Raw genomic sequence first — 14,792 nt, 5'->3', positions numbered from 1 at the left:
AAATGCAAAATTATCTTTTTCTTACAAAAATCTTTAATGAAATTATAATTTTTAATATAACTTATTTTTAAAAAAATTATGTTGATTTTACATTATATTATATATTTTTACTACATTATCAATTTTGACAAAAACTAATGTCAACTTTTTTGTTGAATTGATTATGAAATACTAATTGGAAATAATAGATTTATCAGATTTAGCCTAAAATAATAAGAACATACTATTGGTGATTTATCATTTTTTTAAATGTCAAACTATAGAAAACCTATTGATGAGGTATAAACCTAACGAATAAAAATTCTACTTTATATATAACAGAAATTTATCCACAGTTCACATGATTTTTTTTTATTTTTCTTCTAAAATTTATTATATGATCTCCACTATGCTCATCCCAAGTATTGTTGAAGTAGCCACCCAAAATATGAAATAAGAGAATGAACTAACTTAAGTATTGTTGTGGGTAAAGTTCAGTATGGAAGTAATAAATCTGCTCTAACTCAAGTAATGCTACAATGGAAGCTGATCAAATTTCCAAAGCCAATCAGAACTGAGTATAAGGTTGTGCCGGACAGATAAACCTGCAAATTTCTTCATCTCTCTGAACTATCATTCTTTATGATTGGCATTTTTGGAAAAATAAACTATTGAAGACGGCTTGAATGTGGCAGAATTGGTTTCGCTGGTTACAATCTGCCATTCCCCAATTTAGACAGTCTGGTCTTTAGACAGTCTGGTTAGATTTTCCATGGTTACAAAGTGTTATGAACAAATGCGAATTAAGTTAGAAGAAAGCAAAAGAGCAAAACGAATTGAGGCAAATAATCGTTGAAAATTTTTTATTATTGTGTAAATGTATAATTTTACAAATTCTTAGACCCATATTTATAGCAGTTTCAAAACTCCATTTCATTTTCCCTATAGTAATACATATTTATCTAAAAAAAGTAAATTTTCATAGTCCAAAAAATGTTGAGCTTTTAATGGTGCACAGAGAGTTAAGACACATCCAGATGCAACACAAGGGCACTGGTTGATACACCATGGTCTGTTTATATTGTGTTTTCGGGATGATTCAAGACTGGTTAGCCAGGAATACTAAGAATGCAGCAGCTAGCACGAGTTGTTCTTGTTTCAGCTACCGAGGTGGGAATTTCCTATGAGAGTACTTGGGGGTGTTGACTACATTTCTTAAGAATTCTTTGGTTTCTAAAAGAATTGCAAACAGCCTTAATTTCTTGCGGATGTTTATTGGTTTTGCGTGTCCACTATGTGTGGAAATGAATTCTGAACATGCTTCATAGGACACATGTAAAATGACTTGAACGAAGCCCATACAGCTTCTGGTTAACTACAAATCTGTTGTAACAAATATCCGTGGATTATAAAGTCTTTAAAACAAGAATGAAGAATTTTTGTTCTGCTTTGGCATGCTGGAAAACAGGGACTGCGTCCCGACCAAGTCAAATTGCTTTTCACTATCGATTGGACATATTCAACATGGAAACTCTGGCGCTCACAGCACAATGACCATCAAAGTACATGAGGGTTTGGTTGGTCCATGTGGCCGCGTTTCACTTATTTTCATGCTTGAGTACAAGCTGCATTTCAAAGCAGTAGGTGATACGTACATAAGTAGCTTGTATTCTGATGAAACCAGAAAAGTCAGTTCTTTGGTTGACTGAAACTGACGTGGCTACGCAAAGAAAGGTAAAGACACGAATGTCTAGAGAGTCTTTGTCGTTCAGATCATCTCCCTTGCCCCTCTTTTTTTCAAATATAGCAATGGCTTGTTTTTCAGTCTCTATGCTGAATATGTTGAATCTAGCTCTGTCACCATTAGACATTTAGTGGATCGTTTTTCGTGTAGCATATCTTTTCTGTTGCATATCTTTGTTTTTTTTTTTTTGTAATTTTTATCGGAGTGTGGTTTCAATAAGATCAGGGTTCATCTCTCTTGTTTGTGGGTCTTGAGTGTGTTTGAGAAACAGAGGGATCGTGACGTGTAGGTGAGGGAGTTCGAGTTACAATCTTCTCAGTTTGGTAAATGGTTCGGCTCTTTAACGTTGGCAAATTTGAAATAAAGTTTTGAACTTGTACTTATCAAATTGAGTATTCTTTCTGGTTACTTATCGTTGAATTTAGTGATGTAACTAAAAAATCCAACATGTTACAAATACTGATATGTATCTAGTTTGGACTCCCGCTTAGAAACAAAGGATGCTTCATCGAACCAAGTCCAACTATACTTGCAGATGTCACGCTAACATTTACACATTTCTTGGTTCATTTCTAAATTTATATGATAACCAAGAAGTTCCGAGTCATAAACCCATTAGACCTATAAGGCCAAGTCCAGAGGTGTTAAAACACCGCCTGTTTTATAATGATTTAAAAAAAAAAAATTGTTGATTACAGGAATACATGCAAAGAAGAAAGGGAAAATTGCCAATAGAGAACAAAAAAACATGGGTGTTGTCCCTTTAGTATAAATTCCTTTTTGTCCAATTTTTCTCATTTTTACCCTTTGCATTTCTGAAAACTAATGAAATAAATACTTTTGTGAATCAAAAAAAAAAATATAAAGAATTAATAAAACACCTATATACACATGCTGGTATTTTTATTTTTTTTCAAAAAGTTGACAAATAAAAATTTGAAAATATGTTCTACTAAAGGTAGAATGTGCCTTCTGCGGAAAATGGTATAGTAGAAAGTAATTTCTAAAATAAACACGTTCATCTACTATTTTTAGAATGTACATTCTACTATTTACTAATTTTCTAAGAAAGTAGAATGCACATTCTACTAATCCTAAAGCTATCTACTTTTCGTCCGGAAACATCTTCTACTTTTATTAAGTATTCTAAATTTCGCGGAATGTGTTTTCTAAAATGTACTATCCCGTCTACTAAAAGTAGAAAGCATGTTCTAGATTTTTGTCAATGTTCTAAACTTTTAGAAAGCACCTTCTACGGATAAGATTACCTGATTTTTGCGAAAATTAATGAAAAATTCAGTTAAGGAAATATTCTAAAAATCTCCTAAAAATATTCTAACTTCCTAAAACGTGTTATTTTCGATTTTACTTGTCAAATTTTTTTATAAAATGATTCTCCCTTGTCTTCTTCATTAATCTATGGTTTTTCCATAGTTTTTCTTTTGATTTTTTTTCACAAACTCTTATTCTCTATAATACATATCTATACAACATGTGGTGTTTTGAAATTAGGTGCAATTTTTTGTAAAGTTTAATTTTTATTTTATAAAGTTTACAAATTTATTTTTATTAAAAGTTTTATTAAAAACATTTTTAAAAGTTTTATTTTTATTAAAAAGTTCGATAAAATTCAAAAGGTTACAAACATTTTAAATTTTTTATAAAAATAAAACTTTGTAAAAAATATTTTTATAAAGTTAGTTTAAAGTTTTTATTAAAATTTTTTGTAAATTTTATTTTTATAAAGTTTAAATTTTTTATTTAGTTAAAGTTTTATTAAAAACTTTTTAAACTTTTTATAAAAATAAAACTTTGTAAATGTTTTTTAATAAGTTTATTTAACGTTTTATTAAAAAAATTGTAAATTATTTTTATTTTTACAAAGTTTATTTTTATTAAAAAACTAAAAGTTTTATTTTATTTTCCCTTTTTAAAACATTTTTAATTATTATTTTTTAAAATTCTTTTAGTTTATTGTGTTTAATAAAAACTTTAAACAAAATTTATAAAATTTGTAAAATTTAAACAAACTTTAGAAAAATACATTTTAATTTATTTTTTTTTTATGAAAAATTTTGATAAAATTAAAAAGTTTACAAACATTATAAACTTCTTATAAAAAATAAAACTTTGTAAATTGTTCTTTATTAAAAATATTGTAAATTATTTTTATTTTTATTTTATTAAGTTTTAAAAAGTTTATTTTTATTAAAAAATTTAAAAATTGTAAATTATTTTTATTTTTATTTTATTAAGTTTTAAAAAGTTTATTTTTATTAAAAAATTTAAAGTTTTTTTTATTTTCCCTTTTTAAACGTTTTTAATTATTATTATTTTAAATTCTATTAATTTAATGTGTTTAATTAGATTAATCAAGAGTTAGTTTTGGAATTATGAAAAAAATTATATTAAAAGGACAACTAAATGATGGTTTTATACTATAAGGACAACCATACTGAATTTTTGTTCCGTTTTGGCAATTTTCCCAAGAAGAAATATGTTGATCAGCTCATGTATGAAGAAAAGCGTTTGCGAGACACGTGTCGTTTAAAATTCAAATGAAAAGCGTTCTTAATTATTTTCACAAAATGAGAGAATACGAAACTAGATGGTAGATACGCACCAAAAAAAAGAAAAACAGATACGGTATCGTTTTTTGCATTATTTAACATGTTTACCCCTGAGTTTAACACCCAGAACCTTCTCCATCTTGGCAAGCACGGCCTGGTTAGGAACAGCTTTCCCGTTTTCGTATTCTTGAACCACCTGTGTCCGCTCGTTGATCTGTTTCGCTAGATCCGCTTGTGACATCTTCTTCTCCAACCGAGCTTTCTGTATCGCTAGCCTCACCTCCGCTTTCACACGATCCATCGCCGACGGTTCCGTCTCTTCCTCCAACTTCTTCGTGTTGATCACAGGCACCGCCGTCGACTTCCCCTTCTTGTTAGAACCGGCGTCGAATTTCTTCACCGTCTGAACCGCTAAACCACTTCTGAGAGCCGCGTTAACCGCCTTGGGATCACGGAGGTCTTGGCTCTTTGGCTTGGTTTTGTGGAGCACCACTGGCTCCCAGTCTTGTGTCACGGCTCCTGGGTATCTGCTCGGCATCGTCGCTGTTTGTTTAAATCTTTGATATCTCAGAGATGGTGATGAGTTTCTGAAAATGAGAAACGATGAAGGCGTAGCTGAGAGGAGAGGTGTTTATATAGGGAGATGAGTTTCTGGAGAGTTCGATCATCTTTTTGACACCATTTTTGTTCTGGACAGTTCTTAGGATGGTGACGTGGCGTTACTACATATTTTATCTAAATGAACTCGTCTTATATCCAACGGTAGACAGCAATAGAAGAAAATCGGACGGTCATTAAGGGCCTGACTCGAAAAATGCAACGCCGAGATCGATTTTGTACAACCATATCCCTGAGTCGCCGGCGACGGGACAAAATCGATGTCTGGTGTTGCATTTTCTGTCTCGGCTCCCTGTACATTAGGACGTTTTCCGTATGTTCTGTGGAACCGAATGTATCGAAAGTTGGTTCCGCGTCGTGTCTTTCTGTCCAGCTTCATGGTGGCGGGAGGTTTATGCTTGAGTCGATTCACATCCTATTAACAAGTCACTAGTTGTTGAAGATTGTGTATGCTGATTCAGAAAAAGAAAGATTGTGTATGTTGATTTTCCAAGAGTCCTTCGAATGAGGTTTTTGGCTTTCTAAAAAAAATTTAAACCTTCAAATTTAAAGTTTTACTATTCAAACCCTCATAACATTAATTATTTTTTAATTTGATATCTATAATTTATAATTTATATGTAATTGTATTAGTATTATTTCCTTTATCACTTTATCTTATAATTATATTTCACTTAAGTATTCAACTAAATGTTATATATATTATTAATACATAAAATAGAATATATGTTAAATAAAAATAAAAACTAATATAAAATATATAATTATTTTTCCAACATAAGTTATATTACATTGATCAGTATCTTACAAACTTAAAAATTAAAAATGCAAGAAAAATATTTTACAAGAGAAAATTACACACATAAAAATTACTCATATTACAATCCATAAACCGATATCAATAATCAGGTAGATTTGGTCTTGAGCCTCCAAGATCATCAAAAAATTGTCCATAAAAATTTGGCATAATAGGAGACTGTTGTTGCTCTTTTTCTTTTCTATGATTTTTACTTATTCAGATCATATAAACTTAGGTGTATTACCATCATCGATAGAGCTTTAACTCTTTAGCAATAGTTTATTTTCTTATTCCATTTCTTTTAGAGCTAATTTTTAGCTTGATTTTGTATACGCAACTGAGCATCTCACACTACAAGAAAACACGCAGATATTGAGGGACTTTTTCCTCAGTATGTCGTCGGAATAACCGTATTTCGACGACATACCGAGGAAAAAGGTCCTCGAAAAAAACTCCTCGAAATTTCATTTTCCCTCGAAATTTTCTCAAAATTTTCTGACGGAATTTCGAGGAACAGTAATTCCGAGAAAACTGTGAGGACGAGAGTTCGTCACAAAAGTCCTCAAAATTTTCCTACGGAAGTGGTCGTCGAAATATTCTGAGGGAACCCTTTCCTCGGAATTTTCAAAAAAATAAATAAAAAATATATTAATTTTTTTAATGAAATTCGAAAATATAAAATATAAAATAAAAATTGAAATTGAAAATACATTAGATAATATTATTCAAAATTGTACAAATTAAAATATATTAAAAATTAGTTTTAATAAATAAAAATTTTAAAAATCCAAAATAGTTTTTAATCAAAAAATATAAATATATAAAAAAATAGTTTAATAATTACTATATATAGTTTTTAGTATACATGATTTATATATATATATATATATTTATATTTATAAAAAATTACAAATCGTTTATAAATATAGAAAAAGGTTTTTAAATATTTTTAAAATTTATAAAAAACGTTTTATTATTACTGTAAACTTTAAAAAACGTTTTAATATATATAAAAATAGTTTAATAATTACAAAAATAATTTAAATATATAAAAAGAGTTTAAATATATAAAAAATAGTTTAGTAATTACAAAAAACGTTTTAAAAAATCATATACGCATTTTTAAAAATCAAAAACGTTTTAAAACACAAAAACGTTTTGAATTTTAACCAAAACACAAAATAAATCGAAAAAAAAAAAACAACAATTTCATAATTACAAAAAAAGTTTTAATATATATATAATAGTTTAATAATTACAAAAATATTTTTAATATATAAAAAATAGTTTTAATATATAAAAAATAGTTTTAATATATATAAAATAGTTTAATAAGTACAAAAATAGTTTTAATATATAAAAATAGTTTTAGAAAATCAAAAAACGTTTTAAAAATTCAAAAACGTTTTAAAAATCATATACACATTTTTAAAAATAAAAAAAACGTTTTAAAAAAACAAAAAACGTTTTAAAAAATCATATACACATTTTTAAAAATCAAAAAACGTTTTAAAAAATCAAAAAACGTTTTAAAACATGAAAAACGTTTTGAATTTTACCCAAAACACAAAAGAACTAAAAAATATATATAACAACAATCCAAACAACAATCCAAACTTGAAAATCCTAAGCTATCCATTCAATCCTAGAATTTCCTTCCTAACAACCTAAATTTCGAGATCTAACATCCAAAGAATCGATCTATGAAGAGAGGAAGAGAAGAGAGATGAACTTACATGATAGGAAGAGAGGAGAGGAAGAGAGGAGATTTGCCGTGCAGAGGAAGAGAGGAGAGGAAGGAGGCCGCGTAAGAGAGGAGAGGAAGAGAGGAGAGGCAGAGAGAAATGGGGAAGAGAAGAACGTAAAACCTAATTTATGAGACGTCCGACGGACACTGTCCGTCGGAATTTCCTCACAAAATTTAATAAGGTTCCTCGAAATTTCCTCGAAATCTTCTAATCTAATTTTCGCGAAACGTTTGGCGGCTAGGGTTGCCGGGTTAATGAAAAATATTCCGAGGAAAGCAGGTTCCTCGAAATTTCCTCACAATAGTGTGAGGAAATTTCGAGGAAACAGGGTTTGGGGTTTTGAAAACATCGATTTTTTTCCTCTATGTCATTTCTTATACAAATGTAATTCATACTAATGAGTTTTCTTTGTATAGATGATCATAAACAATGAAATAACACAATTACAAAAATAATTGTAAGTATTCCCACAAAAATGAAAATAATGAAATAACACAATTACAAAAATGACGTCAAACATAAGGGTTTTAAACCGAAAATAATGTTTTGCGGATTGAACGGAAACCACACAACATAAGAGAAACACTTATACATTTTAATAAACGTTAAAGGAAATAATTACAATTATTTTTGTAATTGTATTATTTCATTGTTTATGATCATCTACACAAAGAAACCTCATTAGTATGAATTACATTTGTATAAGAAATGACATAGAGGAAAAAAATCGATGTTTTCAAAACCTCGAACCCTGTTTCCTCGAAATTTCCTCACAATATTGTGAGGAAAGTTCGAGGAAACAGGGTTTGGGGTTTTGAAAACATCGATTTTTTTCTTCTATGTCATTTCTTATACAAATGTAATTCATACTAATGAGGTTTCTTTGTATAGATGATCATAAACAATGAAATAGCACAATTACAAAAATAATTGTAAGTATTCCCTTTAACGTTTATTAAAATGTATAAGTGTTTCTCTTATGTTGTGTGGTTTCCGTTCAATCCGCAAAACATTATTTTCGGTTTAAAACCCTAAAGTTTGACTTCATAATCTGCCTAAGACACTTAATGAAGGTTATATACGTGTTATTCAATCCGCAAAACGTTGTTTTCGGTTTAAAACCCCTTATTCCTCGAAATTTCCTCGGAATATTGTAAGGGAATTTCGAGGAAATACCGAAAATCATTTGTTTCGTCAAAATTTCCTCGAAATATTTCGAGGGTATTTCGACGAACAAGGGGTTTTAAATCAAACCCCTCAACCGTGAAGGGACATTCCGAGGAAATTTCGAGGAAACCCTATTATCCCTGGGTATTCCCTCGAAAAATACAGAGGAAATGTGTCTTCCTCGCAATTTCCTCGAAATTTTTCGAGGAAATGTGTCTTCCTCGCAATTTCCTCGAAATTTTTCTTGGTTTCCTCGGTATTTCCTCGATTTTTCGTCAGAAAATTCCGAGGAACTCATTTTTCCTCGGTATGTCCCTCAGAATACCGATGTTTTCTTGTAGTGTCATAAACTTTTTCTTTAGTTGTTGCACTTTCTTGTAAGAAACTAAGAATTTGCTCATTTGATGAAACCAAGGTAAATGTAGATGAGTTATTACCTTCATAAAGTTTTCTTTTGAGTTTTGCTTTCTTCAATTCTATGGGACGTTGTGATAAATTTGATCCACCATCATCACTGCTTAAACTGATAGAAAATGAAGAAAGCTCCAGAGATTGTGATGCTGGAGAACCGATAGTTTCACCTTCATTATTTGAAATTCCGACTTTAACATTGTTGGAAAACTTTGGAATATCTTTCATCAAAATCCACACATGATCAAATTTGAAACTTTTTTTTAGTTTTGGATCTTGCACCAATAACTTTTTTTGCTTTTTCCATCTCAATTTTATTAGCAAGGAATTGTTAAATTCATAACAAATATCATATAGATAAATAACATAAAATTAACAAAATATATACTTACAAGGTCATGTTAAGACGTACCGCTTAGATGCATATTCTCTACTTGGATAACACAACTCTTCAAATTTCTAACAGCATACAAAATTATACCCATCCTATCTTAAAGAGATCTACTACTTCTAATTTCCCAACTCTCATGTTTTGTTTCATTGTACCTTTGCTCTACTTCTTTCCATAATTGTTTGAGAACTTGGTTATTGCTAACAATTGAATTTTGTGATATATATAAATACACACAACATAACAGTTCATCTTCTTGTTGGTTGAATGACGAACTTCTATTTTCTCCATATTTTAAAAAAGAGAAAGATATTGGTTGAAGTATGTTTTTTTTTCATTGGCTGGAGAGACTATTATTTATAGACAATTATAAATGGATAAGAATTCAAATGAATGGTCATAAATTGATTTCAATTTTTTTATATATTATCGATGTATTTTTGATATAAATAAGATAATAACAAAGAATCTCAATCCAATGGTTGATATAAAAAAAATCTATTGAACTGTATGGATTAAATTATGAGAATTTCTTATCTTCTCTATAAGATATGCAAAATATATGGATAGGAATATGACAAAATTTCAAACAAACATTGATGTGAAAGAGAATCTATGGAAAAGTATGAATAAAATTGTGAGGATTTTTTATCTTGTCTATTGGATATCTTAGATATGTGACAAGAAAATAACAAAATTTAATCTATCATTGATCCTATAACCCACAACTGGAAGACATGAACCCAAACAACGAGTGACTTGAACCCAAACAAAGGGTAACACTTGATAAAACTACAAGAATCACAAGAAGACACTAGACTCATATAACCAAAGCTAAAGACAATCCTCGACAAGGGATAACAATATTGATCCTTCTACGCTTTGAACAGCCGGAACTCTTGACGAGAGAGGAAGCGATGCAGTTGCCATAACAACGAAACATAACTAAAATTACCTGAATCTCTTGTTTACGGTACCGAGCAAGAACCAATAAGAAAAACATCAGAAACCAACCAGAGAAAAACAACAACTGGGGCCAAGCTCCCTCCTCAAACAAACCTTCATCAGAAAGCTTAATACCCTTAACCTCATTATAATATGCTTCAACCAGTCGAAGCCACCGAGGAACCCGAGAGCAAAAGACCAACCGGACAATACACCTATTCGAAGGCCGCGAGAATGACTCTTTCCTAGAGCGGGACAAGGCAACCTGAAACTTCTCAGAGATGTTAAAACATGTTCTGTTCCCCACACACCACCACGCCACCATTCCACACCGCTTACACCGAAGCTTAAGCAAAGGTAAAATACGATAAACACTAAAATCCAATCAAATACTCCTCAGATTCAGCCTTTCTGAAACCATAAACATATCTGACACGAGTAGAGATCTCAATACATAGCATGAGTTGATGGATTTGTTTCCGGACAACAAGATCTTAACACGAGCTAAGTATAAAAACAGAAAAGAAGACGTGTGCAGGTGAACTGTTCCGTACCTCTACCAGATCTGGCGTCTTCTTCGTCATAATCAATTAGATCTGTTAACTTTGATTGGAGTTCTAACCGAAAAACCTCTTCCACCGCAACCACACAACTATCCATAAAAAATCTCTGACAAAAAATGAGGAAACCAACACTAAAAGAAAGCTAAGGAAAAGATAAAGACCGACGTCGTGGCTGTGTAAGCCCACACACGCCGATCTTAACCAGATCTGAAAAGAAGAGTTGAGTTCTTAGTGAGATGAAGGAGCTTTTTCTCTCTGGCTGCCGTCGTGACAACAAGACTTAAAATAGTTTAGATAGTTTATTTGAAAGAAAATATTAATCTAAGATGAAATAGGTAACAAAGTTCAAATAGGAAAATAGATGTTAAAATTGACCCTTTATGTCGGCTTTTCAAAAGCGGAGATACGAGATGGGAATGAAAAGAGACCAGGTTACTATCCATAAATACCAAAACAAAAGAAAACAAAAGAGTTATCATTCTTCTTTATCCCTCAAAACTTCACCAAGAGGTCTGTCTAAGAAATTAACAATAAAAAAAAAGGCACAACTTAGAGCTCATCGTGAGACTCATCCTCCTCCTCGTTCGCTGATTCACCTCCAGCACCTCCTGGTGCACCACCTGTCCTCTGATACACAGCCGTGATGATTGGGTTACACACTGCCTCTACTTCCTTCAACTTCTCGTCGTACTCTTCTTTCTCTGAGTTTTGGTTCTCGTCAAGCCACTCCAAGGCTTCTTTGGTCGCTGCTTCTATCTTCTCCTTCTCATCCGCCTCCAGTTTGTCTGCAAGCTTGTCCTTGTCGCTAACTTGGTTCTTCATGTTGTACACGTATGTCTCCAGGCTGTTCCTCGCGTCGATTCTCTCCTTCACCTTCTTGTCCTCCTCTGCAAACTCCTCTGCCTCCTTAACCATCCGGTCAATCTCTTCCTGGCTCAGACGTCCCTTCTCGTTTGTGATTGTGATCTTCTCTGATTTACCAGAGGCCTTGTCCTCTGCTTTCACGTTCAGGATACCGTTGGCGTCCACTTCAAACGTGACTTCGATTTGAGGTGTTCCTCTGCCAAAAAACAAAATGTGTGATGATTGATCATAATGATTAATTTTCAGTGTTCTAAAAATCGTCCGCCTAGTCGGCAAACTGGATATCAGCGAAACGATTTTTTCAATCCGATTTTCTTAAAAATCGGTCTAGGCATTCAAAAAATCGGCCTATGCGCCCGTCTAAACAATAATTCTCGGTTAGACACCTAACCACCGCCTAGCGATTTTTAAAACATTGTTAATTTTTATTAGAAAAGAAGAAGACAAACCTTGGGGCCGGTGGGATTCCAGTGAGGTCGAACTTCCCGAGCAGCCTGCAGTCCTTGGTAAGACTTCGCTCACCTTCAAAGACCTGAATGGAGACGGTGGTCTGCTGGTCTTGGTACGTCGTGAAAACCTGCGACTTCTTTGTCGGAATGACTGTGTTTCTTGGGATCAGTTTCGTCATCACTCCTCCCACTGTCTCAATACCCAAAGTGAGTGGCGCAACGTCAAGAAGAAGGATATCTTTGGTCTCATCACCGCCTTCTCCGCTCAAAATACCACCCTGGACAGCCGCACCATAAGCAACAGCTTCGTCCGGGTTCACACCCTTGTTGGGCTCTTTCCCTTCGAAGAAGTCCTTCAACAGCTGCTGAACCTTTGGGATCCTGGTGCTTCCACCAACGAGGACAATCTCATCGATCTGACTCTTCTGTAGACCAGCATCGTCCATGGCCTTCTTCACGGGTCCCATGGTCTTCCTGAACAAGTCATTGTTAAGCTCCTCGAAACGAGCTCTGGTGAGAGGCTCCGAGAAATCAAGACCGTCATAGAGAGACTCAATCTCCACACGGACTTGGTGCTGGCTACTAAGAGCTCTCTTGGCCCTCTCACATTCCCTGCGGAGCTTACCAAGAGCCTTGTTGTCTTTGCTGATGTCCTTTTGGTGCTTCTTCTTGATCAACTTGATAAAGTAATCCATGATCCTGTGGTCAAAGTCCTCACCTGCGCAAGACAGAAGAGGGTTAGCAACATCATCGTACGAATATTCACGCCAAAGTAATAACACAGAACATCAATTTGTTATGAATAGGGTTTAGCATCATCATTGTATGGCCGTATGAATGAGATGATGTAACTTGCAAGTATAATTTACCTCCCAAGTGAGTGTCACCATTAGTGGAGAGAACCTCGAACACTCCGTTATCAATGGTCAAGACACTGACATCAAAGGTACCACCACCAAGGTCAAAGACAAGGATGTTCTTCTCACCACCCTTCTTGTCAAGACCGTAGGCAATAGCAGCAGCAGTGGGTTCGTTGATGATTCTGGCAACATTGAGACCAGCAATAACACCAGCGTCCTTTGTAGCCTGCCTCTGGGCATCATTGAAGTAAGCTGCACATACAATAAAAGAAAATCAATAAACAGTGTGTGTGTGTATGAATAAAAAACAGAGAGAAAAAAAAGGCCAAACCTGGAACAGTGACAACAGCATCCTTGATTTTCTTGCCAAGGTAAGCTTCAGCAGTCTCCTTCATCTTAGTCAAGATCATGGCACTGACCTCCTCAGGAGAGAAGACCTTGGTCTCACCATCCTTGATCTTGACTTGAATGTATGGTTTGCCATCCTTGTTCACAATCTGGTAAGGCACAAGCTTCCTGTCCTTCTGGACCTCTTTATCCTCGAATCTGCCAAAAAAGAAACAATAATTTTAAGCAACAGAAAGAATCAAAGCAAAAAAAAAAAAGGGAATGCATTAATTCTTACTTTCTTCCGATCAATCTCTTGACGTCGAAGACGGTCCTCTCAGGATTAAGAGGAGCTTGGTTCTTAGCAGCCTCACCGATGAGCCTCTCGGAGTCGGTGAAAGCAACCCAAGAAGGAGTAATACGGTTACCTTGGTCATTGGCAATGATTTCAACATGACCGTTCTTGTAAACACCAACACAAGAGTAGGTGGTACCAAGATCTATCCCTATCACTGTTCCCAACTTCGTGGCCTCTTCTTTAGCCGTTGAAAACGCAATTAAACATCCTGAAAAAAAAACATTCCAACCTCTAACTAATCAGACACGCAAAATCTCCTTATACAGTAAATCCAACATATATCTTAAGATCAAACATCAATGCAGAGAGGCCAATGTTTATTGATTTGAGCAAAAAAAAAAAGATATTTCGAAGGTACTCACCGAAAAATATGATCGCGAGCACAACCGTGCCGTTTGCTCCGAATGAGCGAGCCATATCGAATACTCTCGTCTTTTTCTCTTTAGATCTCTCTCTCTTCTTTGCTTGTTTCTTATTTAATTTTAGTTACTTTGGGGGAGCTTTTTAAAACAGAGCTCGCTTTTAGTTCCCCTAGGCCAGGAAATGTAAACTTCATGTCATCGAAGATGACGTGGACCAATGATCTTGCGGCGATCTATAGCAAGAAATGCAAACTTATGTCATCGCGATGATGTGGACCAATGATATTGCGACGATCTACCGCACTCAGCCAATCAGATCGGGTCTTGTGTTGGAGTAATCCTGGCCGTTGGTTACTTACTTCTTAAATCTAGATAATGGGCTTTCTTTCCTTTTCCGTCCAGGCCTAGTCTTGAGTCTTCTTCTATTGCTGTCACGTCAAGCCCATCTTCTGAAATAGATGCTCATGTAGTTCGTTCATAAACATCATGAACTAACAACGAATGAATTTCATTAATTAGCTAAAGATTTTTTGGACATTAATTTACTGCTTGTATTTTTTTTTTTTTGGGTGCAATTTACTGCTTGTATTTGAATGTTCTTTTTGACTAATTTATTAACTTTGTCCTTAATGATTCT

At 33.4% G+C, this 14,792-nt stretch overlaps 3 protein-coding genes across 3 annotated transcripts; all 3 read right to left on the bottom strand.

Annotated features, from left to right (window-relative positions):
- Nucleotides 1–4,269: 4,269 nt before the first annotated feature.
- LOC108857726 (multiprotein-bridging factor 1c) lies at nt 4,270–4,942 on the bottom strand. The gene has a single exon (XM_018631736.2). The coding sequence runs from the start codon at nt 4,829–4,831 to the stop codon at nt 4,385–4,387; it is 447 nt and encodes a 148-aa protein (XP_018487238.1). The 5' UTR covers nt 4,832–4,942; the 3' UTR covers nt 4,270–4,384.
- Nucleotides 4,943–10,050: 5,108 nt separating this feature from the next.
- LOC130512807 (uncharacterized) lies at nt 10,051–11,233 on the bottom strand. Its single transcript, XM_057011172.1, has 2 exons — nt 10,927–11,233; nt 10,051–10,718 (listed from the first exon to the last, which is right to left on the bottom strand). The coding sequence occupies exons 1-2, from the start codon at nt 10,954–10,956 to the stop codon at nt 10,248–10,250; spliced, it is 501 nt and encodes a 166-aa protein (XP_056867152.1). The 5' UTR covers nt 10,957–11,233; the 3' UTR covers nt 10,051–10,247.
- A 119-nt stretch (nt 11,234–11,352) lies between these two features.
- On the bottom strand, nt 11,353–14,310 carry LOC108861901 (heat shock 70 kDa protein BIP2). The gene is made up of 6 exons (XM_057011171.1): nt 14,156–14,310; nt 13,734–14,001; nt 13,440–13,654; nt 13,118–13,360; nt 12,249–12,966; nt 11,353–11,995 (listed from the first exon to the last, which is right to left on the bottom strand). The coding sequence occupies exons 1-6, from the start codon at nt 14,208–14,210 to the stop codon at nt 11,485–11,487; spliced, it is 2,010 nt and encodes a 669-aa protein (XP_056867151.1). The 5' UTR covers nt 14,211–14,310; the 3' UTR covers nt 11,353–11,484.
- Between the last annotated feature and the right edge of the window lie 482 nt (nt 14,311–14,792).

The sequence above is a fragment of the Raphanus sativus genome, chromosome 5 (genome assembly GCF_000801105.2).
Source record: "Raphanus sativus cultivar WK10039 chromosome 5, ASM80110v3, whole genome shotgun sequence".
Classification (NCBI taxonomy): domain Eukaryota; kingdom Viridiplantae; phylum Streptophyta; class Magnoliopsida; order Brassicales; family Brassicaceae; genus Raphanus; species Raphanus sativus.
Note: the sequence above shows the minus strand (reverse complement) of the source record. Positions and strands in the feature narration are given on the sequence as shown.

Bases quoted from the DNA above. Each gene is read 5' to 3' on its own strand.
- LOC108861901 (XM_057011171.1), bottom strand. From the start codon at position 14,210: ATGGCTCGCTCATTCGGAGCAAACGGCACGGTTGTGCTCGCGATCATA. The intron at 13,655-13,733 runs GTAAGAATTAAT...CTTTTTTGGCAG, and splicing joins AAGAGATTGATCGGAAGAAA to ATTCGAGGATAAAGAGGTCC. The intron at 11,996-12,248 runs GTTTGTCTTCTT...GTTTTTTGGCAG, and splicing joins GGAATCCCACCGGCCCCAAG to AGGAACACCTCAAATCGAAG.
- LOC108857726 (XM_018631736.2), bottom strand. From the start codon at position 4,831: ATGCCGAGCAGATACCCAGGAGCCGTGACACAAGACTGGGAGCCAGTG.
- LOC130512807 (XM_057011172.1), bottom strand. From the start codon at position 10,956: ATGACGAAGAAGACGCCAGATCTGGTAGAG. The intron at 10,719-10,926 runs GTACGGAACAGT...CCTTTGCTTAAG, and splicing joins AGACGCCAGATCTGGTAGAG to CTTCGGTGTAAGCGGTGTGG.